Here is a 26029-nt window from a genome sequence, read left to right on the forward strand (position 1 = left end):
GGTGCTATTACCAATAAAATGGCCAATAGCATTGAGACCATCCAGAAAAGAGCATGTCACATAAAGTTAGCTCCTGCCTACATTACTTATGACAATGCCTTGGTTACGGGTTTACCATCACTTGCGGCAAGGAGAGAAACCCTTGTTTTGTCTTTTAGCAGGGATTTGCTTAAGTCTGACTGTTCGTGACATGTTGCCTCCTTGCCGCGAGCACAAGAGAACCCTTAGGTCTAATAGAATTAGAACTCTTGATATCTCCAGATGCAAAACTGAAAGATATAGAAGTTCTGCCATACCTACTAATTGTTAATTTGATCAATGCAATAATTAAGTTCGTGTTAATTTTAATCCTGTATCATAACGATTTTTTGACTTTTTTTTTTATTTTAATTTAATTATAGTAATTTGGTGTATATACAGTATTTATATATATATTTTGTAATATGAAATTAATTTTTAACTTTTCTACTGGAATTATTTCAATGTTTTGATATTTCGATATGTATTTTTCCACCTGACCACCTATGTTGTCTTTATTTGTTGATTGCTGTTGTTTTGTTTTGTGTTTTATACCTTAATGAATAAATAAATAAATATTGATTCATAGCAGTGTAGCAAATCATGCCACGTGTGTTAAGTTACGTTTATCTCACTTGCGAGATGCAGATGTCACGCTCAACTCTAAAAAGTGCGACTTTCATTGCACCGAGGTTAAATTTTTGGGTCACATCATTGACGGTGCTGGGGTTAGGATATATGACGAAAAGGTCACAGCCATTACTAGGTACCCAGTTCCGCGCAACGTCCCTGAACTACGCAGATTTCTAGGAATGGTACAACATCTGGGGAAATTTGTCCCAAGATTGGCACACATCAGTGCACCAATTCGACAGTTACTTTGTAAGGACACTGTGTGGACTTGGGGTGATAAACACCAAACTGCATTTCAACAAGTTAAGCACATTTTAGTCTCAGCTGCGGTGGTTTGGAGTTGTGACAAATTCCAGGAGTACGTCATGGGATTGGACTTTCAGGTAGAAACAGATCATAAGCCTCTGATCAGTCTGTTGATGAGTAAGGAACTAGCGAAACTACCTCCACGAATCCTCCGCTTCAGACTTTGACTTATACGGTATATGTCCTGTCTCTTATACACATCTTTCAGATGAGTATTTATTGTGAGTACTATTCGTGTGCTATAGGATTATGCTGTATCCACGTTGGAGAGAAAGTGTATAGCGCCCTCAGGCGTAACAATCACGCAACACATACTCTGATAACTTCCCAGTTATTAATAAACGTATGAGAGAAGCAGATCGACCATGGATGACATCTAGAATCCGGAATCTACTAGATGCTCGACAGAAAGCGTATGAAAAGCATGGCAAAACACAGGAATGGAAGAAGCTCCGCAATATGGTGCGAGATGGTATCAGAGAAGCCAAGCTATCTTATTATCGCACTTCCCTAATGAATCTAAAGTCTAACAATATGGCCAAATGGCATAAGGGAATTAAACAGCTCTGTAACATGAAAAAACAGACGACCTTTAGTATACCTGGGCATTCCGGCAAAGATATTGCAGAGAACATGCATTAACACTTATTTCTCAAGTATCTGCAATAAGTTTACCACCTTTAGATATTAAAACTTTGCCTGCCTATTTGCCAGCAAGTGAGGAACCTCCACATATATTTGTCGGGCAAGTGAAAGCTTGGCTTGGCAAGTTAGCTCCAAAAAAAGCAGGTCATCCTGAGGACCTACCTGTACGGTTACTTAGAGACTTTGCCCCTGAACTAGAGCCGCCAATAACAGATATTTTTAATTGTGCCCTTAAAGCAGGTATATTCCCTAGCTTCTGGAAAAAGGCAACTGCCATTCCAGTTCCTAAAGTCAAGAGTGTCAAATCATATAATGACCTTATAGACCAATATCCCTCACACCAATATTCGCTAGAGTCTTTGAATCTTTTTTTGTTAAATGGATCGTGGAGGATATTAATGTTAGTTTAGATTCTAGACAATTTGGAAGTAGGAAGAAATCATCGACATCCCATCAACTTATAAGCCTAATTGACACAGTCCTTAAAGACCTTGAGTGTGGTACTGGAACCTATGTTAATTTGTGTGCAATTGATTTTACTAAGGCCTTTGACCTTGTAGACCATTCCATTCTTGTTAAGAAGTTGATCGACATCGGGGTGAAGTCGTCTATAATTCCTACCATCTGCAGCTTCCTCACCGATCTATCGTACCATGAATACCAAGCATGCTGGATGTATCTACTTCTAGTAAGATTACTTGTGGCGTCAAAGGGACAAAGCTAGGCCCTGTGTTATTCTTGGTGCTCATTAATGATGCATGTGTTGGAAGCTGCAGAAGGTGGAAATACCTAGACAACCTCACCCTGGGAGAGGCTGTTAATAAAGGAGCAAGACCCTCAATGCAGGAGATGCTTAATGATCTTAATAATTGGTGCAATGAGAACAATATGACTCCGAAGCCTTCTAAGTGTCATATAATGACTGTAAATTTTTTGAAAGATGTCAGTGTTAATGTAGAGTCCCCCATTTTCAATTTAAATAGCACAAACATTGATGTAGTAGAGCATATGAAATTGCTTGGTGTCATAATCCAATGTAATTTGAAGTGGGACCTTAACACCCAAGATATTTTCTCACGGGCATCAAGAAGATTGTTTGTTCTGTGTATACTAAAGAAAGCAAACGTTGTTCTTGATGACCTACTCACTGTTTATGCTTCCTACATTAGGCCCATCTTGGAATACGCTTGCCAAGTATGGCATGGTGCTATTACCAATAAAATGGCCAATAGCATTGAAACCATTCAGAAAAGAGCATGTTGCATAATGTTAGGTGCTGTCTACATTAATGACAATGCCCTAGAGGTTACGGGTTTACCATCACTTGCGGCAAGGAGAGAAACCCTTGTTTTGTCTTTTAGCAGGGATTTGCTTAAGTCTGACTGTTCGTGACATGTTGCCTCCTTGCCGCGAGCACAAGAGAACCCTTAGGTCTAATAGAATTAGAACTCTTGATATCTCCAGATGCAAAACTGAAAGATATAGAAGTTCTGCCATACCTACTAATTGTTAATTTGATCAATGCAATAATTAAGTTCGTGTTAATTTTAATCCTGTATCATAACGATTTTTTGACTTTTTTTTTTATTTTAATTTAATTATAGTAATTTGGTGTATATACAGTATTTATATATATATTTTGTAATATGAAATTAATTTTTAACTTTTCTACTGGAATTATTTCAATGTTTTGATATTTCGATATGTATTTTTCCACCTGACCACCTATGTTGTCTTTATTTGTTGATTGCTGTTGTTTTGTTTTGTGTTTTATACCTTAATGAATAAATAAATAAATATTGATTCATAGCAGTGTAGCAAATCATGCCACGTGTGTTAAGTTACGTTTATCTCACTTGCGAGATGCAGATGTCACGCTCAACTCTAAAAAGTGCGACTTTCATTGCACCGAGGTTAAATTTTTGGGTCACATCATTGACGGTGCTGGGGTTAGGATATATGACGAAAAGGTCACAGCCATTACTAGGTACCCAGTTCCGCGCAACGTCCCTGAACTATGCAGATATCTAGGAATGGTACAACATCTGGGGAAATTTGTCCCAAGATTGGCACACATCAGTGCACCAATTCGACAGTTACTTTGTAAGGACACTGTGTGGACTTGGGGTGATAAACACCAAACTGCATTTCAACAAGTTAAGCACATTTTAGTCTCAGCTGCGGTGGTTTGGAGTTGTGACAAATTCCAGGAGTACGTCATGGGATTGGACTTTCAGGTAGAAACAGATCATAAGCCTCTGATCAGTCTGTTGATGAGTAAGGAACTAGCGAAACTACCTCCACGAATCCTCCGCTTCAGACTTTGACTTATACGGTATATGTCGAAGGCAAGAATCAGGTGGTTGCCGATGTGCTTTCGAGAGCTCCGGTGGATCTACCTACGAAAGGTGATTTAATACAAATTGAGGAAGTTGAAACATTTGCGAAGGCTGCAAATGACAGTTTACCAGCGACTCCTACTCGTCTAAGGGAGATCAAGGAAGCACAGCGAAGCGACGCTGAATGCACCCAAATCTATGAGTACTGCAAGAATGGTTGGCCTCCATACAGGCCTGATACACCATTTATGGGGAAACACTGGGAACATTGTCATCATCTCTCGATTGTGGATGATTTGATTCTGTATGATAACAGAATAGTGGTACCAAGAGACTTGTGACTTGATATGCTCAGGAAAATTTACCGCGGACATCTTGGAATCTGGAAGTGCTGTGGACGTGCCGCTATTTCTATTTGGTGGCCTGGCATGTCAGCAATGATTGAAGACATGGTTAAGAAATGTGACGCTTGTAATAAATACAACAATCCACCAAAAGTTGAACCACTGTTGCCTTCGTCGTTTCCTTCACGCCCATGGGAACACATTGGACATTTGTTTAACTATGGAAATAGAGAATACCTACTTGTTGTGGACTATTATTCTCGATGGATCGCTATAGAACAGATAGTAGATACATCATCTCGCGGTATACATACCGCGAGGTGATGTATCATTGACATACTTCGGAAGATCTTCGCTGTCCATGGAATACCAGACACGGTTGTCTCTGATAATGGTCCGCAGTACAGCAGTCCACAATATCCTAAGGCGAATGGAGAAGCCGAAAGATCGGTCAGAACTGCCAAAGCGATTTTTAAGAAGAACGATGATCCTTACTTAGCATTATTATTGTACCGTTCATCTCCTCTCCAGAATGGAAAATCGCCAAGTGAGCTATTAATGAATAGAAGACTTCATACTCAGACTTCGTACTCAGTTGCTTACAATGGATGCCCAACTCTGCAGTCCCGGATAAGTCAAATATAGCGGAGCGTGAGCACCATTATCGCAAAAATCAAGCAACTCAGTTTAATAGGCGACATAACGCCAGAAACTTGCCAGAGCTAGGAGAGATGGAGAGTTTGTTTATGTCAGGGACCAAAAGTGTAAAGGGACGGTTGTAGCAAAGCGAGCAGAGCCGCGCTCATATGCTTTAACAAAGTTGATGACCCGTAGTGGAAGAACTGTTAAACCGAATGGGAAGTACAGAGATTATGTAACATGAACTGTCAGTTCATAAATAATAATAAGTAATCAGAATTGTAGTGGTAATCTTAAAGTAATCATATTTTTAATAGTTGTTCAGTTTACAGTCTTGTTTGAGTTTATTAACAGTATTGTAAATCCACACCAAATAAGGGGGATGTAGGATTGGCGTATTGCCAGTTTAGTTGGTTCATAGTTGTGCTGCCCTCTGGGTTGTTGTTGTTGTTCCAGCATGGCTGCTGGCGAGGCCGTAAAGTGTTTGGCAGAATAAAAGTTTCCATTCTAGTTTATACTGGACTACCTTGTATTACTTGGCTACCTAATACTACAGTTGGAACCCATGAAAAACGATCAGAAATTAAAAAATGTTTGATCTCAGGCTCTTAATTAGCGAGATACGTGCTAACGAAGTATGTGCTAAGCGATACCTTTCACGTTTAACTGACCATATCTTGGTAAGTATAGTACCTATTGAGCTGATTTTTGTGTCATTTTACAGCTATTGAGTAGCCCTATAACTTTCTAAATATATGTTAACCTCTCAAATCAGTGACTATAAAAATGTTGCTATAGATTAAAAAGTTCAAAAGTTGAATAAAAATTATCTTTTTTTTCTTCAAAATCATGCTAGATGTACATTATAATGTAAAGAATCTTCTCTATAAGTTTGGTGATGGGATTTTGATTGAACACGCCATATATAATTGCTCATTTGTCAGGAACTGTTAGAGCGTGTCCTAACCAGATACTAAAATTTGAACAAAGTCCAAGAGATTGATGTGTTTTTTTTTTTTGTTTTTTTTTTGTAGATTTGACATGGTAGTTATTTATAGATTTTCAAAAATCCCAAACTACCCATCTTAGCCTATAATATGTATTAAAATTGTAGTGTACTATATTATTGTATTTGGGTATGTGTTTTCAAAGCAACCAACCAAACAATTACCTTAACCTATTTTGGTCAAACTTTTGATTCAATCTTCTCAATCTGGTGAAATAATTACTGAACTGAACTAGTTGAACTTGCCTAAGTTGAATTTGTTTGGTGTCGATACCGTTGCTTTGTGTATTACACCACTAGTTAGGCATTTACCGTCCAATGAACACCACTTTTTTACTTTACAATTGCATTTGGTTTGTTTAGTATCATTTGATTGCGGACTGATATCTTCTGTTTCATTGTATCTATGATTGATAAGTTTCAGTAGAGGCCTGAGGCTTTTTTTTTGTCAGATTCCTCTTCTGTCACATATATTATTATTCAACTTTGAACTTTATTATATTTGATTTACATATTTAGTTGTATTATCTAACATCATTTAACCTCATGAGTATTTGTCTGCTGAAGTTACAATGTTCAAAGTCCAGGCATTGTGTATGTCAAAGCAAGGACCTTTACAGATAAAACCCTTGACTATAGGTCCATTCAAACCAACACATTATTAAAAGTTAAAGGGGCAAACAGACTTCTTGGTGGTGGAACACAAACCTCGTAAAAGTTTATTTTAAAACTGTTTATTTTTCAAAGTGCTGATTACTTTATTGACTTTAGTTGGAAGAATTAAAAAGTACAGCAATGCTACAATACATAAACAGAATAAAGCGAATTTTGAGGATAACCAAAAATTTAAAACATATTTTAATTGTGGTCCTTACAAAACACTTGGCAAAATAATAAAAATCATTTTCTTCAATATGATATAATACTGGTTTTAAATCAATTATTAATCATTTAATATAGATCTAATTTTAACAATACATGTAAAATTTTAAATATTAGAGGTTTTCTGAGTGACACATTATTTTTTTGTAGCCCTTGTGATTTTGAAAGTGTTTATGTAAATATATTACAGATGCCTTATGTAGGCCTACTATTACTGTGTATATATCCGATAGGAATAATAATCCTCCATTGCAATTTATTATTTGGTGTACCATCTTGTGTATAAGACGACCACCGAGTTTGAGAATACCCACTACTATAGTAACCCTGTTGGTTACAGAATGCTAATACTGTACTCCTAGGAATCAATCATGACAGTCAAATCAACATTTGCATTTACAGGTATTTTGCATAGTGTATCGTACAATAAAAACAATCAATTATATTATTTGTTATTTGTATAAGATTTTGATACAAGAAGCAAGACTGGTATTAATTTGCAATGCCTTATTTTATGCTCAGTAACAGTAATACTAATAGTTAACCAGTACTCTATAACCCATACCCTAAACCAAACAAAGCAATTGTCTCAAACCAGGGCTTCTGTCTGAGGTTTTACAATAGTCAAAAAAAAGCATTTAATATTAATGTACATACCTCCAACCCTGGAAATAATTCCACAAATAATTCAACCGTATGTTGGTTAATTATCAGCTTATGATCTGTTCTTGCCAAAACGTTGCGTGCAGCTAAAATAATAATGTAATAATGATTTTATTTGAAACAATTTCCTTAATAATTAATTGGCCCATCTTTGTAGGTTTTGAATTTTTGTCTACGATACTAGCCTAGGTAGGCCTATCTGTAAGTCAAAAAAGTAATATAGTAGAGGAAAAAACTTACTTTCTGGCTTGTCAAAACTGATAATTGCGTATGGACCATCATCGTCATTGAAGAGACACACGTTATCTACATCTCCGCCTCCAGATTTTTTCTCATTTTGAAAATAAATCTGTAATTTATCATCTAGGCCCCATGGACATTTTTGCGGAAGACCGTTAAACTTCACACAAATTGCTGCATTTGGTGCTACTGAACCCTTGGCGATTTTCGGCGGTGGAGACACAGACATATTGTATGAATTTACAGTTACTGTCGATTCAAAATCATAGCTCTCCTAGGTAGTAGAAAATGAATGTGCCTGACGATCGCAGACTGATCATTGGATGGAGTCTTTTTGCGAAATAAAAAGGATCAAAATCCTCTAAATCGCAAGGCTATAACCAACTACTTACAGTAAAAAAAAGAGTCAGCCCAACACTTAGGTGCATTGAAAGATGAGAATATTATGCCCCAAATATACAATAACCAAGCAAAAGCAACCGACAATTACTGAGGCGAGTTCGTTTCTTCAACCCTTTGGTTTCTTGGTTAAAATCATTTATTTCTTGTTTGGGAAATTCCCAAGTACAGGTATGACGTATTTGATATGCACTATCCAATCAGAGTGAAGTTGGAATTTCCACTGCTTAATTTCTGCGACATACCTGGATATGATGTCGGTCGATGTCCCCGATTTCGGATAAGACTACAATACAATCACAAGACAGAAGTATTAATTAATCCTGTTTGCTATGTTTTTCGTGACTGAACAATGTATGTATATTTATATTGTTTAATTTTTAATATAAATCATTGTCGACTAATAACTACACCTTACTCTAGGCCTAGGCTTTGATCAAGGGATTCAAGGTCTAGCTAGGTGACCTCTCATCTTGTTGTTGTAAGTGTCTAGGGATAGGCCTAGGGTAATTCAGGCCTAGGGCCTACACGAGCACCTTGCTTCGAGGAGGAGGACCAGGGGGTAGTGGAAAGTAAGACAAGGGAGTTTTTATATAGTGAAGAATGGATTGTCTGGTCGTTCTGAGGCGTTTTGGCCTTTATTCTATACCGAATTTAGTTCTTTGTGAGCATCGCATGTACCTTTGGCTTTGTCCTACTCAATTTAAGATGTTTTCACAATTTGCAAAATGCCCAAGCTATAGATAGGCCCTAGCCTACTTGCACAATTTGCAAACTGTGCAAGGATTTCTTTGCACAATTTGAAACTCTGGAAGATTCTGCACAGTTTGGAAACTGCAAGCCAAGGAGATTGTTGCACAGTTTTAAAATGAGCGAACAATTTGCAAACTGTGCAAGGGTCACTTAGCTCACATTTTAATCTATTTGAACCTTTTGATACTGATTACTGTAGGCCATTTTTTGTTTTTTTGTGTTTATGGCGTGACATTGAATAAAAACGTTGGCACATGTAAGCCGGATATGCATGGCCATGGATTGTGTGTACCAGTGAGATGGACCTCAGGCCTAGTCCTATAATATAAACTACGATTTTTCCGAAGGACTTTACATCGTCATCATAGATAGTAATTTTGTTATTTATCTCTACTAAATCAGTATATTGTTGGTGAAAGCCTTCCTAGCATTGACAGAACTTTCATGCGCATGCCCAGAATGGTCTATCTGGGATTTTAGACACATGTACTGTACTTAACAGTAGTGAAGTCACGATGCGATTGTGTTTTTGTTTATTTATCTCTACTAAATCAGTATATTGTTGGTGAAAGCCTTCCTAGCATTGACAGAACTTTCATGCGCATGCCCAGAATGGTCTATCTGGGATCTTTAGACACATGTACTGGTACTTGACTGTAGTGAAGTCACGATGCGATTGTGATTTTGTTTAAATGGACAGTAGAATTTGGTGTACAATATGTTTTTAGATAATAAACAACATTTTAAATATGATAATAATACTGTACAATGAAGACAAATAATAGATTTAGATAAGCATTACTATCTACGCAGCCCACTTGGCTCCAATTGGGCGATGTTTTAGGCCTTGGCTGGCTAGTGTCACTCCTACCTAGCGTACGAAACGACTAGGCCTACCTAGGCGAGAAAGAAATAATTATTGTACATACAAACAAATCTGTTTTACATACAACCAATTTCCTTGGTTTGACAACATATTAAAATGGAATTTACTTTCTGCTATAGCATGCTTCAGTCAAATTATTGACTTTCCAAGCAGTTTATGAAGAAGTCTAGGCCTAGCCTAGGTCGGCAAAAAATTGCCATCCTGCAGAAATTGTGGCTCTGCAATATGGTCAGATTGCTGATTGCCGATGTGAAATTCATGGGCTGCACGATATCTCAAAAACTAATCAACTGATATGAATGAAACTTTCGTGAGAGTTTAACCAAGTTACAAGGAAGAAATTATCAAGTGTTGTTCTCAACCAAATTCCAGGGTGAGTTTGAGGGTCATTTAAATTTTTAAGGTTTTGCATCTTTCTTGTGTTCAAAATATCTCAAAAACAGCTGCACTGATCTTAAATGGAAGATACAAGAAATGTTACATATGACCCAAGGATGAATTGATAAACTTTTAGTCACCATTCGAAGTAGGGTGTGGATATGACAACCATTGAAAGGAAACCATCCCAGACTAGATATTAAAAAAAAAATAATCAACCTATATGAATAAAACTTTCGTGAAATTTCAAGTAACTTATCAAGGAAGAAATTATGAAGTGTTGGTGTGCACTTGATGCCAGTGTCATATAAAATCCTGAGATCCCAGACCTAAATATCTCTAAAAATAATCAGTGGCTCTAAATGACACTACCCAGAATATTAATTGTCATTGCATGTTCCGATGAAGAAATGTTTAAATTTTGGTGACCATCCGGAGTAGGGTTTGGATATGAAGACCATTTAAATGAAAACGTCCCAGAAAATATATTTCAAAAACTAATTAGCTGACATGAATGAAACTTTTCGTGGAAGCTTAACCAAGGTCCAAGGAAGAAATTATGTAGTGTTGGTGACGATCCAAATTCTGCTGTGCATTTGAGGGCCATAAGGTCCCAGATCTAAATATCTCGAAAATGGATCAATGGATAAAAGAGACAATTAGCAGAATAGTTTTGTCATGTTTAAATATAGTAAAGTATGTCAATTTTGTTAACGCTCCGAATTAGGGTGTGGATATGAGGACCATTTAAAGAAGTTTACCGTACAGTAGGTAGAAAAAATAGCTATATATGAATATTTAAATTAGTACTAACTTCACTTTTTTTTTTTAAACTTATTGGGAATATTTTTAATTCAATTTTACTTTTAAACATTGACACTAAAAACCAAATCCCCGTATTACATTTAATCTCATGTCATGTTTTCCGACGATGCATTTAAAAATAAAAATAAAAAATCCCATTTCTATTTCCAAAATATTTCCATTTCAATGCCAATACATTGCATGTACTGTATTGTGTTTGTCGGCTAAAAGAGTAAAACTTGCCGGTAGGTTAAGTCGGAACATGTCATGAATTGGCAGGTGTACAACTGATACAATAATAGGCATTTGAAAAGTGAAGTGCTTATATTTTGGTTTCGATTATAGACCAATCAAAGCAATCGCAGAGTCGTTTCAGCCTCCTTGCCTAGGTCATTTTGGCCCTAAAAAACGGCCGAAATACCTATCCGAATCGACCCGGGCCAAATGAACTCGGGGTTCTGTTTTACAAACCTACATATCAAGTCAAGTTTTACCTATTTCTTATTTCAACAGAATTATTATGGATGACATATTTACCAGATGTGTACTGATTTTTGGCAGTTACCCATCATTGGGTAATGATCAACTTACTCTAGATTATCTTAAAGAAAATGGATTCTTCTTGGACAAATTCATGCCTATCTCTGGAAGTAATCCCATGGCATTGGCTATTTTAAAAGATCAGAAAGGTATTGTAAGACAGCCTTCTACCTCTGAAGCAGTCATAGTTGATAAGAATATTTTCTTATTTTAATTTGCTTGATGTTCATAGAGTATGTCATATATATCCATTTGCAGTTTTAATTATCTTAATTCAACTGTGTTTCTTTTTCAGATTTTGACAAGTTATCAAAGAAGAACTATGCAGATGTTCACTTCAAAAAGTTTCTTGTAAGATATTGTTTAATAGGCCTGTGAATTGGAGAATGATAAATTAACATCTGTTATGGAACCTTTATTGATAATGAAGTGAAGTACACGATAATAGCCAAGAGATGAACAAATTCCAATTATAAATTTAAAACAATACCCAACAATATGTGCAGTAAACTCAGAAAATCACTTTAAAGTCACCAAATTATTTTCGTAATTCTAATACAAGGATGTTTCTAGTGAAACAACACATATTTTTCCTATTTATAACAAGGGGCTTGGTTTCGATATAAAAACATGGGAACAAGAGCAACAACTCCTATTCAAAACATAGGTGCCAAATGGAACATAATATCATTTAAAGTATTTGGAAAAGGGAATGATTTCTATAAGAAAGAGAAAACAAGGAAAATATATTTGAGTTAATACAATACAATGGCATGGCTCCCATTTAAAACATGTGGCAAAGACAAGCCAAACCTATCACTTCTCGTAAATCATGTTTTAGAGATAATGGCCAAATGATGTTTGAATGTCAACATTTTCAAAATCTATTTTATTACACAAACTAAACATTATATATACTACATTATGCTATGTTGTTATTTTTTCGACGTTGAACCAAGATTTTGTTACAATTTGGTGATGGTCCAAAATCGTAAACTTTAAGGGCTGATTTCTCAAAAATACTGTTCTAAATACAGTTGTATGTTTAAAGTCCTGTAACAAAATGTCGGATTTAAGTTCTATTACCATATTTTTATAGCTTTCTTTTTAATGTTTAACCCTGTATTAATAATCTGTTTTTTGCTTGTCTTTGCCACATATAGAAAACTGAGGAGGATGTTTTTCTTTTTTAAGATCTAACTGAATTTATTGATTTTTACTTTTGAAACATCTTCCCTTTCCCTAACACTTCCCCTTTCCTGACACTGTTATGCCTGAAATATTTAATTAGTGTGGCACATTAAAGTTTGGTGTCTTTGGGCTTTAGGTCATGATTATAAACATTAATTAATAAACTTTTAAAATAACTATTACGATTATAAATTGACAAGAGCATATCTATAGTGAAAATTAAATATCAACAAATAGGGATTTTTTAACATCCAATCTATGAAGTCTTTTTACTATTTTTTTATACACAGACAATTGAAGATGAAAAATCAGATTTCTGCGCCATTGAATTGAGTACAGTCATTACTGAACTTGCAAGAAGTTTAGATAGTCGAGAAATAAAACAAAAATTGCAGGGAAGTTACACATGTAGTGATGGCGGTCTGTTGGTTTTTGGTGACTTGTCTGGTATTATGGGTCTTATATCAGTGCTAACTGAAAAAGTTGAAGAATACCTCAAAGCTGTTTACAATGCTGAGTTTGCAAATTATGACACATCAATCAATGACTTCATCTCACAAAGTGTTGTTGTCACAGGATTTCCAATAGGAACATCTGTAGACAGGATTAAGATAGCTTTGCAGAAAAGGAAAGATGGTGGTGGTGATGTGGAATGTATACATCCAGTGGGGTCACTGACAGATAGTGCTATTGCAGTCTTCTCAGAACGTCATGGTAATTGTTTTCTTTTTTAATGATTTTGTTTGATTTTATGCACAAATCAAGTTTTACATTCAAAATCAAAGATATTTTAAATAGTGCGAAAGCTAATGCCTTATTGCTTTTCACCTACAACATTCATATGGATAAATGATAAGCTACAAAATATACCATAAAAGAATTACTTTTTCAACTTCCATACGTCAAACTATATATTGAGTATTTTTTTAACTCCTTGTAAACTAGTGGTTGATAACTTGAAGGCTAAAGGAATAATGAACACTCTCAGATTTCCGGATCACAAACTTCAAATCAAAGCTCTGACAGTAAGTGTGTACAGTATTCATTATTTATATATCTTGTGATGGATGGTATTTAAATGTAAATTGTTAAATTATATTAAATCTTGACTACAGCAAATTTTATTTGAGTGAATAAGTGGTTTAATGATTCCTGATGAAGTGGTTAAATATGTGTGGAAAAAACATTCATTACAAAAGATTGATATACATTAATAAATAATATTTAACCTAAATAGAAACAACAACAGTAATAATTATTATAATGTATAATAATTATAAAATTATTGCGTAAAAGTGTAAATAAAATAATATTATGTATTATAATTAAAATATTCTAGAAATTTGAAATTAAATAATTTAATTCAGGTCAGGTCAAGTCACTCCCATAGTCCGAAGACCGTTGGGGCACTTTGATGATAACACCCTCCACTTCAGTCGATCCTCTGCTTCCCACAATCAAAACGTCATACTCTTCCCCATGCAATCTGAGATGTGTAATTTATTTACAGTATTAATAATGTATTGCTCACAAATCCAGCTTGGAAAAATGTGGCACACATAGACCTTAAATTCACCATTTAAATTACAAAAAAAACAAAACAGTTGTTATAGAAACTTAGTGTTAGTATTATATATTTGTAGTCTTATAACATAAGTAAAAAAGTAGCTTCCAATGGAAGCATGTATCTACTACTTGACATAGTTTAGTTTTTAGTAAAAGTAGTACTGATTCTGTTGGATAAACATTTAGGAATGTAGAAACAAAGTACAAGTACTTCGGACACAGTTGTTAACTTACAACTATTACAATTAAAAATTTTAACAAGAAAAAAAAAATCTGTCAATTAACAGACAGTGAGTAACATTTAAGGATTTTTTTTTATAGAACTGTCTGTCAATCAGTGAAAGCTATTTTTTACTTTCATCTAATATTTATAAGCTATTCAATTTTTTTGAATATGAACGTAATGTTTGTGAGAAATCAACATTTATAATAATACTTACGCCAGTATTCTTAAAACGAACTTTAGTCGAACTTCGATCTAGAACTTCATTAAGTCCTAGACGCAGGGTTCCCAGAATGCCGCCCTCAGCGGCGTGTGCGAAGCAACTCAAGAGTCAGAAGTGGAACGTGAATTTCGATTTGGTTTCGTAGTCAGATTTTCGACAAAAACTTCAGCTACCCGTATTTCTCGACTGAGACGTCAATGTGAGCTGTAATTTGTATGGCAAGGAGATGGTGCTACCCTTAATTCGTATTAAGGGAATTTACGCCCACAAACCTTGTAGTTATTAATATTTTGGTTATAATAGAAAATTTTTATTTTTTGGTGACGTCACACTCACACTATAGTTAGCATGCATACGTCATAAGCTAGATTACGTCAACTTTTCCTTGTAAGGCAAACTTTCCCGGCATGCTTTTCTCATGGATAAACAAACACCACTGCTTTGCACATGAATGCCTTGCCTAGCTAGGGCTACAAGAGCCGCATAGTTAGCATACTTAAATAAGGTACGTCTGCAACTGAATTATTCTAGGCCCTAGTTAATTTTTTTTTTCTTATTTTAATTTATTTCTTTCGAAAGTGTACTTTCTATCACATAGGCCTATAATTGCACTGTCTACTTAGGCCTAGGCCTAGTCATATTATGCTTCATCGTCCCCGCTATACACAGTACATCAGTAGGCTAGCCCCCCCCCCACGCTACAGTACAGACGTTTGCTAGGCAAGAGAACGTGATTACAACTTCCTCTTAGGTGTTCATGTAAATTTGCATATTGTTAGCTAACCAGCTGCATGTATTCCTTTGTGAAAATGAGTACCGCGGCGTACTCATTTTCACAAAGCATTTGCATCCCCATCTTAGAAAGAGGGAACTTCGAAATGATTGTCTCCATATTTTCGCTAATTAATCACCGTAATTTAGCTTATACTTATGCATGGGGGAGCACTTAAAATGTACAATAATCATTTCACTACCCGACAAACCCCGAACTTTATTCATGCATTACATAAATAGTTTCATCTTGCTGTACTTCAACATCACTGGCGCATGGTAACAACCAACTGGCAAACCATTTCCGGTCACACATTACTCTCCATAACGCAGCCCCCCCTTTTAGTCCTCTGGTTGCAACTTAAACTTAAATTTGTAAGCAATGTAGTCAAAGTTCTAACTACAACTAAATCAAGTCCTAGTTTTAGTTCAGCTGAAAACGGCTGGCAAGCAACAACTATCAAATTAACCAATGAAAAGAGCTCATTTTTATAACAGATGAAATTTTAGAGATCCGGTAATGCGGATGAATATTAAGCTGCGGCCTTCTGTTCAAAAACATATTTCCTCAAAATTCATAGTAGATAATCATTTGCTTAATTAATTTCCTATAATAATAACTATTAGTCGTTAACATAAACGATAGAGAATTTGAACAGTCGCTGAAAATTTACTTCTTTGGATAACTATTATAGATGAGCCCAAGGGAGGGCGGCGCCATCTTTGCTGTTGTTATGGTGAAGCTACAGGTACGTGACCGCAACGGGAGAAAATTTTGTGCAAATCAGGAACTATCGCATGTGGCTAGCAAAACATGTTAATTTCTGCTTTTTGGAAGCTAAACTTGATGTCTCTTTTGTTTAACGCACTAAAGATATATCAAACCTGTGTTTACAATAGTTTTTATTCGTTTCACTTTATCGTGAGTTACAAACAGTTTTTAGTGGGGTAAATATTTAATGTCGGTGATTTAGCCTGACCCTAGAATACGAAATGACGTTATTTTGAAGTTTTAGTTCTAAATAAGATTAAATTTGTTTTAAGAATACTGAGGTTAGAATTGTCTTAATACCTGTGTCCAAGCATTTCTAAACGTTTATATAGGCTATATCCTTCAGAATCAGTAGTATAGTACTATAGCAGTTAGTATGCTATGCTTCACTGCTACTCAAATAACCCACCAGATTCAACGCTGCTTTTTATACTTTCAAAGACCATGCTGTATGTAAACAGTGGTATAATTACAACACAATACTAATAATAGTCCATTAACACGTTGACTGCCAGACCTTTTTTAAGGTTCCTTCCCATGTGCCAAAACAAGTTTACATGTACAAACATACTTTTTTGAAATTTTATCATAGCCATATATCATCAAAATTGTGTGTCTAATAAATTGGCCGGAAAATATTAGGGGGCGTGTATACTTGTCGATGGCACTGTGATAGAACTTTTTACTGACTACTGACTATGCCAAGTGCGAGTTATCTAGTCCGCTTTTTACATGGGTTGGTATACAGTATGTTCAAAGGGCGCCCCACTTATACACACCGCTCTAGTGTACTACCGGCAACATAACACAACAAATATACATTACGTCATTTGTACGTTATCGTCTAGGTGTATCTTTCCCCAAACTACTAGCCGTTGAGTCTGTTCTACAATGTATAATAAAAAAGTTAAAAATATTGGAATGTTACCCCGATTTTGACAAGTATACTCGTCCCTGGCACCCTCACCAACACCCTGTGGGCGAGTATACTCGTCGCTGGCAGCCACTGTGTCGACTACACGTCTCGACCGACTACTAAGAAACTTTGGGCCTACCCTACTACTGTTACACTGTAGCTTTCATATTCCACAAGCAGCAAACACTACTTTCACCGCTCGCGAAGGGAACATGCATATTCATGTTATCGGTTCACCTAAATGACCTTAAGTAGCACCCTCTATAATTTCTGCCTTAACTGTATGGAAAGAAAATAATGCCCCTCCTTTCCCCAATCCATCCATGTTTTTTGCATTGGCAGTTGACTGAGTAACTGTAGAAGTAAAAAATTGTTGACAGATGTGGCATCATATTTCATAGGCTTATGTTTGGGAGACTGTATCTTTAGCTTAATGGTATACTGTACTCTGTATGTTAACCGTGGAAGAGTGTACACTTCGATTGACACTTCCAAAAAATAATAGTTCATTTAATCAAGCAATGTAAATATATTTTGATGTATTTATTTGTACCCACACTATACAATGTTCTTTACAAAATATTCAAATAAACTTTGCTTTCATCAGGACTATGGTGATCTCGACCACCAATATATACTTGTCAGAGGTTTCAAAAAACATGATGACATTGACTCGACAAAAGACAAGCTTACTATCAACCTACAGACGCAGGCACTTGGAGGAGGTGATGTAAATGACGTAATGGTTGGTCAAGCTGGAGATATTGCTTTAGTTGAGTTTGATGATAACTCAGGTAAGTTTGTTTGTAGTAACATACAATGAGTGAATCTGTAGCTTGGTGCATAACATGCCTTCCTTGGGTCCTGGGTTAAACTTTGTTTTTGTCCTTGTTCCACACATTTACCTTGTAAAGCCTAAAAGCAGATGATAGGTATATTTCTTGTTTTATTAAAATTTTGAGAAAACCACCACCACCTGTGCTTGTTATTTGATGAAGCTGGTGCACACCTCCCCCCCCCCCACCACCACCACTGCACTATAGCTGACATAAACCCCTCTACAAAGGGTGTGAAAACCACGACCTTCAGGTCTAGTAAAAATGCCATCTAATGCTGTGTTTTCTGTTACGATTGTGTTTACCTATGAACTTCAACACCACGAATGCAGTAAGTAATAATACTGTATTCTATTGGAATGTATTTCCTCTCACTCTCCCCCAAAAAATAAATGATTATTAATGTTTGTGTTTTAAAGGTCACTTACAATTTTCAAATAACAAACTGTGCTCCACTAAACATTGCTGGTAAACAGAATATAGGCATTATATAGTTGTTATTAGTTGAACAATATATTAATTGTTATAACAGTTACAGAAAATGGCTTTTTATGGCTATTAATCAAGATACATTTATTGAATTTGGTAACTTAATTTTCTAAAGGTTTGTTATTTTCTTAAATTCTTGATTCAGTTTCAGATGGTTTGCTTCAGAAGAAGACTATTACTGCAAAAGATGGTGATGTGCTTCATTTTGGAAAGGTGACTAATAATTATTATTTTTGGAAAAAAAAGATACAGTTTTAATAGTGATGATGAAAATATTAGCAAATGAAAGATATGCACTATTATAATTAGCCTTCCTGAAGGAGCGAAGCTCTGGGGAGGCTATTGCTTTTACCGTCATGTTGTCGTTGTTATTGTCGTTCTTGTCATTGTTATTCATTTGTTTGTTACCATGAAATGGTTTCCAACTTGGAAGAATGTAAGATGGTAATAAGAAGAAAGAATTAATTGTTCCTTTTACGTATATGATAATTGCTCATTTGCATAATCAATATTTGACTAATCAGGTAATTTAGGCTAGTTACCACGATAACTAAAGTGGTAGGTTTGATTGCTTGGCAGAATGCAAGATGGTAATATAAGAAGACAGAGCCTTTTGGTTTGTGAATATGCTAATTGTTCATTTGCATAATTAATATTTCACTAATCAGGAAATTTATACTAAATACTGTCATAATTCCCAAAGAAAATTTTTAATTTAAGGGAAATTGTAATTTTTTGTCATGTCATCGCTGTTGAGGTAAATTTTTTGTTACCACGATAACTAAAGATTTGGTTTCAAATTCCTACTTATCAAATCTCAAAGAAAAATCACACTGTGGAGAGGCTATGCCTTTACTGCATAGCATAAAAGGAGCAATTCTAGTTTTTTTTTATTCATTTGTTGTGACCATGGAGATGATGCTTAGTTGCAATATACCAGTACAAATTCCCTAACTACTAAGCCTATTGCAAGTTTAGTGGAAGCTGGATGGGATCCTTCGAGAGTTTTCGTTGTCTTGCTAGAGAACCAATCCAAGAAATGTGCATATTTTTTGTGTACCACATTAGGCCTAGTTTTATTTTTCTCGTACTCGCAAACCGAGATTCAGCTGCTGGATCTCGGGCGATGAATCGAGAACTAGAAAGTAAATGTATTGCAACATTTCAATGCAATGTGATTATATTCTGTAACAAATTATTATATACTACATTGAGAAAATTATCATAATTAATACTGATTGCAATTTTGACATTAACAATGTTTTTCATCCTAGGCTAGTCCCTAGCCATTCTGTGCCATTACGGCCCAAGTGCGTGCCACGGCTGTAGCAACAGGGTGCGCTGCCACCAAGGGTTTGGTTCTCGGGGAACACAATCTTTTAGTGAGAACGGGAAATTTTCTCGGCATATTGGTTCTCAAACAAGATAGCGAAAGCTCTCTATTACCTTAAGCTCTGTCCACACTAATTTTCTTGACAAAAAACTGTTGTATGCCCAAATATAGTCTTGATGTGCCTATATATGGTCATAATGTGATGTCATCATGACCATATTTAGGCATATCACATGTTTTTGTCAAAAAAAAATTGATAGTCTGTACAGGGATTAAAGATGTGTTTTAGGCATAATGTATATACTATTGAATAGGGAGAAAATATAAATAAATATTCATTGCGTGTTGAACTGGGCCTATAGATTTGTAAAAGCTTTTTTAATGATAATAATAAATTTATTTTTGTAAGTGTATAATTCCTAAACCCTCAATCTGTGTCAAATTTAAATAAACCTAATATTTATAATTAGCAGCGAAGATCAAATATAATACAACAAAGTTGATTTGTAAATGCTCAAACAATTGTTGTAGCAACAGTTCTTAGTTTTGTTTCATCTTCCATTATAGTTAGCCATAGTCTTTTTTTTTATTATTATTTTTTTTTATTATTCCTTTTCTTTCTGCATATCCATATGTTTGTAATTCACTAAATCAATTTTATTCCAACTCATTATGTCCTGTCGGGTATACATTTATACTCCGGGCCCGGGTGCAGAGAGACAAACATAGATAAAGTGACTTGGTTGGGGTGGTGATGGATGGATTGATTCGATGGATTTATTTGTTGTATAACCTGCAAAAGTCTGAAGAATGACTTATTTCCGGTGGGTGTCATTCTGGTGGTGATTATGCAGTACACCAGGAGACAATCTCCTACTCTTTTTCCGAAAACTGTAGTGTACTGCATTCTTTATCGTGCACATGGGCCATAATTCACAATGGACCAACGGCTTCAATTTTTCATCTGGAAGATGGTGCGCTATTGTAACTTGTATTTCAGCCCTTCAGCTGGAACACAAGGAAAGCAGCGATTGGAATTGAACCGGGGACTTAGAGTTCCCCACAGTTCAGTGCACACACCTGTTTAGCTGACTGAGCTAAGCTGCTCTCATGATGATGTTGATACTGAAAATAGAAAGTAGCTGAACCTGAATTATTATCATTATTAGAAATTCAATATATACTATTTGATAAGTTGTTATTATTATTATTATTATTAAAACTTTATTTTTACACGGAAAGCTTGTTTCACCCAGAGGGTGTTAATCTACAAGGCCATGTTGTCATTGAAGTTGCAAAATAACAGTATAAAATAAAACTAACACATAATCACAAAAAAGATAAAATTATATACAAATACGAGATACAAAAAATGAAGAAAAGACCAAAACATTTTACAAAAGTGTTTTACATATTTTAACACTTGAAGAATTTCTAACATGTTCATCCGGTGCGTTCCAGAGAATAGCACCACGGTAAGATAAACTTTTCTTTTTGTATTCCGTGTGAGGACGATCAACTTTTAAGACATCATTTAATCTGGTTAAATAATTTTGTTCCCTGAATGAAAAATCTTATACATGGTTATTGCTTCATTTTTATACAATTTGTTTTCTAAATTTTCCCAATTTAAGGTCTGCAAAGTTTGTGTACTTGAATCATCTTTTCTTTTTTTCAGAATTATTTTTGCCGCTCTATTTTGTAAGACTTGTAATTTGTTTTTTTTTATTTGAGTAGATCTACCCCATACTAGGTTTTGATAGCTGAATTATGGTAAATATTTTATTTATAGTCACTGGTGAAATTTGTCACAGGATTATAAATTCAATCTATTTGATAAGTTAAATATGATAGCTAAATTATGGAATATTTTTTTTACAGTCACTGGTGAAATTTTTCTCAGGATGTGTTGTTGGCAAATTCAGTGAATCTGCTCTTCAGGTTTTTCCAGAAATCAAGAACACTCTGAACAAGGAAGAAGGGGTGAAATGGAAATGCATTGCCCCAAACGAATACCTATTTTATGCTCAAGACAGTGTGCAAGAGCTGAAAGACTTTGCTGCCAAATACATAAATGAGTCATATGAAGGAATGCAAGTTACATACAGAAAAAGTGACATTAGATATCCTCCAACATATGAGAGAGAACACATTAAAGAAATGCTTCCTCAAGCAATGATAACAGAAGAACCAGAAATTGGAAGATTGCCGAGCAGCGATGTACCAATGACTGACGAAAGCAGCACCCTCGAAGTCTGTCAAATTGATGATGTCGCGTATAATCTGTTTGGTGAAACCAAGGTCATAATACATCATGGTGACATCACAGATGAAGATGTGGATGTGATTGTAAATGCTGCGAATTGTAATTTAGAACATGGTGGCGGTGTTGCACTGGCTATTGCAAAGAGAGCTGGACCAGAACTTGAAAGAGAAGGCAATGATATCATACACCGCAGGGGCTATAGACTGCAAGTTGGTGAAGTTGTAGAGACAATGGGTTACAATCTGAAAGCCAGGCATGTCATCCATGCTGTAGGTCCAAATAGACAGTCCAGATACAAATTTAGACGTGACTTATTTAATACATTTTGTAATTGCCTGGAGCATGCAAGCAAGCTCAATGCAAAATCGATTGCCTTGCCCCTTATCAGTGCTGGCCTGTATGGAGGTGACTTGCAGGAATGTGCAGAAGAGTTGGCAAATGCATTAATTGCCTTAAGGAATGGTTATACAAAGGGTAAACAGGTTGGATTGAAAGAGATTAGAATTGTAGATAAAAATATATATGTTGCTTTAACTATTCAGGATGCATTCACAGTATTCACAAGTGAGAAAGCAAGACAAACTGAGAGTTTTGCAACAGAAGAAGATATGGAATGCATCCAAGGTGAAGTGGAAGGAGAGAGAGCAACCAGTGTATGTAAACCAAGTGCTGCATCGCAAGAAGTTAAATTTACAGATGTAGAAAACACAAAGTGTTGCCATTGCAAAAGACCTCATAAAAAATTCATCTTGGATTGCAATCATGTTGTATGTAACACTTGTTTATCAACAATTAGAAAAAATGCTGGGTCCAAAAAATGTCCGCAATGTAAACACAGAATTAGTGACAGATTGCTAAAACATTTTGAAAATGATGACACCAGCAGCTCTAGACTAAGAAGCTCACTGGAAGAAGGTGAACGTGATAGTACGGAGCAGGAAAAGGACATTTGTGTGATCTGTCTTGATGACCTCAGTGATGACTTCAAGGAACTGAAGTGTAAACATAAGTTCTGTAAAGATTGCATCGATCAAGCTTTCAAAGTGAAACCAGTATGTCCGTCTTGTGGAATGATTTGTGGAGAAATGAAAGGCAACCAACCTCCAGGCACTATGAATACATCCGAGAGGACATGGGATCTACCAGATTATGCTGGATGTGGAACTATCGAGATCAATTATCAGATTTCTTCTGGAATACAAACAGTATGTCAAGTATTTATTTTTTGACACCTTAAAAATATTCACTGGAGTGTTAGATGCTACATTATAATTATGAACACCAATAATAAAAAAATTAATTACTATTAATATTATTTTATTGATATTTAATAAGAAATTAATAATGAATTAAGTGATCCTTATGCAGGTAACCAGAATGCAGGTGATCAATAATCAGGTAATCATCATGCAGATTTTGCAGGTGATGATAGGTAGGCGATCATTGTGCAGGTAATAACTTTGCAGGTGATCGTTATGCAGATGATTATTATGCAAGTGATTACTTCAGTTGGTGATCATTATGTTGTGTATAATTTATCAGATAATCATTCATAGGAGGTGATCAGGTGATAATTGTGCAGGTTTTATAGGTGATCATAAGCAGGCAATCATTACGCAGGTGACCAATCTGTATGTGATCATTATTCAGGTGATCATCATGTAGTTGATTTTATTGGATGATCATTTATTAGATATGCACCCTTCAAAGCAAAATGTCGCAGAACAGATATCTCAAAAACTAATTAACTTATCTAAGTGAGACTTTCTTGCGGAGATATGCTTTCTACTGAGTGCTATTGTTATTGTTTTCTATGTCACTATCAATTTGTACAACATTTTATCATCATCAATATTTTCCCGTATTACTTTCTGTAGAAGGACCATCCGAATCCTGGACAAAGTTTTCAGGGAGCTCACCGGACAGCTTACCTTCCAAATAACCCTGAAGGGAAAGATGTAGCTAAACTCCTGAGAAGGGCGTTTGATGCTAAACTCGTATTTACTGTCGGAACATCAACAACATCTGGGTGCTCAAATGTAGTTACATGGAACGATATTCATCACAAAACCAATGTACATGGTGGACCGTAAGTATTCATTTTCTCAAAGCATCACACACTCTACATGGAATTTAAATTAAAAATAAGTCATGTTAATGACTACCATGTTCCCTTTTTCCATTTCTTTTTCTTATCTCTCTTTTTCTCAATTATTTTTTGGGCCCTAGCCCCCATATCTTGCCGCACCCTTGATCTGCCCCTGTTACACAACCTTGCCATCTCATCAACCTAATTCGATAGGGTAGACTAGGAATTTGGGGATAACTCTCTGGGTAGACAAATCTTTGTTATAGCTAATCAAGTACCTGAAGACATTAAAGAAAAATACTTAAGAGCGAGACAAAAGCTCAAATTATAGTATTTTTACTTACTTTACTTGTCCTCTTCGGGCCTCGTGGCCCATCAGGCTGCTGTGACGGTTCTCCAGTCGTTTCTATCCATGGTGACTTGTTTTACCTGGTTCCATGATCTCCATCCTAGGTGTCCCTCTCTTTCTCCAATGTCCTCCGCCAGGTAGTTTTCGGGCGCCCAATTCGCCTCCTTCCTTCCGGTTTCCATGTCATTGCTCTCATACAGTGATTATTGGTGTCCATCCTTAACACATGGCCAATCCATTTCCATCTTTTAATTTGTGTTTCTTTGCTTATTCTTTTCATGTTTGTGCATTCTAGCAGATTTTCATTTGATATCACATATGGCCATATGTGTGTTTATGTCATCTCCTCCTCCTCCTTGTGTACTGACTGTTGCTCCAAGATATGTGAATTTGTCCACCTCCTTTAACTCCTCTCCATCTATATTGATTTTGCTGTTTGATTTACTGTTGATTTTGAGAACTTCTGTTTTCGTCTTATTAATTTTTAGGCCAGTTCTGTTAGAAGCTCGGTTCATCTGATTTATTTTTTTTTGCCTGAATTGTGAAGTTGGTAAAATTAAAGCCACATCATCTGCAAAGAGATCGAGATCTTCCAGCTTTTTCATAAATTTCCACCGTATTCCCGTTTTGTTTCCCTCCGTTGACCTATTCATGATCCAATCTATTACAAGAAATCCTTACATCGCGTCACCTTGTTTAACTCCTGTTTTGACTTTAAACCATGCTGTTTCCTCTCCTCCTTCCAATACTGTACACTTATCCCATATAATTTTGAATATTTCTTCGAGCCATGCTGTTGTGACGTTTATATCTGCTCTTAGTAATTCTGCTGTGATCTCATCTTTTCCACCTAATTTGCCTTTTTTCATCTTTTTCAGCACTTCTTTAATCTCGCGGTTTGTGTTATGTAGCCTGTGTTTATTCCTTCAATTTCGGTAGCATCCACGAGTTCCATAACTGGATTCATTGGGAGGGGACGGTTTAGAGTTTCCTCAAAATGTTCTTTCCATCTTCTTTTCCTGTCTGACTCCTTTGTCAATAAATTACCATCTTTATCTTTCCCTGTAGTTATATGTCTCTTTCTATCGTTACTCAGTGTCTTTGTAATTTCATATAATTCTTTCATTCTTCCATTTGTTGCTGCTTTTTCTGCTGTATTTGCCAGGTCATCTGTCCACTTTCTATAATATCTTTTCTCATATTCCATTTCACTTCCTTGTCTTTATCTCTGTATCTCCCTAACAGATCCTCCTTAATCCTTCTTGACTTGGTCTGTTGTATATCATTATTCAGTTTTCTTCTCTCCTCAACCAGTATCCATGATTCTCTTCCGACCCAGTGGTGTAGAAAAATATTTTTCATTGGGGGGGATGATTGGCGTGTTAGCCAGTGTTGTAACAGGCGCGGGGGTGGGGGGCAAGGGGAAACTGCCCCTCCCCTGACGGTTTTTACCGGGCTGACCAAGCCATCGTACCGGGCTGGGTAATAAGAGAAAAGAAAGAGGGGAGAGGGAGGGAAAGAGAAAGAAGA

General features: G+C 35.8%; 2 protein-coding genes across 3 annotated transcripts in view; one reads left to right on the plus strand and one right to left on the minus strand.

Moving 5' to 3' along the window:
• LOC117102246 (protein mono-ADP-ribosyltransferase PARP14-like) overlaps nt 1-8215 on the minus strand; it is a 63986-nt gene extending 55771 nt beyond the window's left edge. Inside the window, exons 1-2 of the mRNA XM_033242469.1 lie at nt 7716-8215; nt 7470-7561 (exon numbers count right to left, since the gene is read on the minus strand). Coding sequence (XP_033098360.1) covers nt 7470-7561; nt 7716-7944 — 321 coding nt within the window. The 5' untranslated portion in view covers nt 7945-8215. The remainder of the gene's footprint in view (nt 1-7469; nt 7562-7715) is intronic.
• Nucleotides 8216-8332: 117 nt separating this feature from the next.
• LOC117102258 overlaps nt 8333-26029 on the plus strand; it is a 22026-nt gene continuing 4329 nt past the window's right edge. The window contains exons 1-9 of one of the 2 annotated variants that reach the window (XM_033242481.1): nt 8333-8468; nt 11449-11624; nt 11771-11826; nt 12957-13380; nt 13612-13691; nt 17745-17931; nt 18608-18675; nt 21677-23266; nt 23939-24150. In XM_033242481.1, the coding sequence (XP_033098372.1) occupies nt 11456-11624; nt 11771-11826; nt 12957-13380; nt 13612-13691; nt 17745-17931; nt 18608-18675; nt 21677-23266; nt 23939-24150 (2786 nt within the window). In that variant the 5' untranslated portion in view covers nt 8333-8468; nt 11449-11455. Of the gene's footprint in view, nt 8469-9872; nt 10127-11448; nt 11625-11770; nt 11827-12956; nt 13381-13611; nt 13692-17744; nt 17932-18607; nt 18676-21676; nt 23414-23938; nt 24151-26029 lie in introns of those variants that run through there. The other variant, XM_033242480.1, reaches the window with a different exon arrangement.

This window comes from Anneissia japonica, unplaced genomic scaffold, assembly GCF_011630105.1.
Source record: "Anneissia japonica isolate Jap-2015-1 unplaced genomic scaffold, ASM1163010v1 scaffold165_len1371125_cov188, whole genome shotgun sequence".
Classification (NCBI taxonomy): domain Eukaryota; kingdom Metazoa; phylum Echinodermata; class Crinoidea; order Comatulida; family Comatulidae; genus Anneissia; species Anneissia japonica.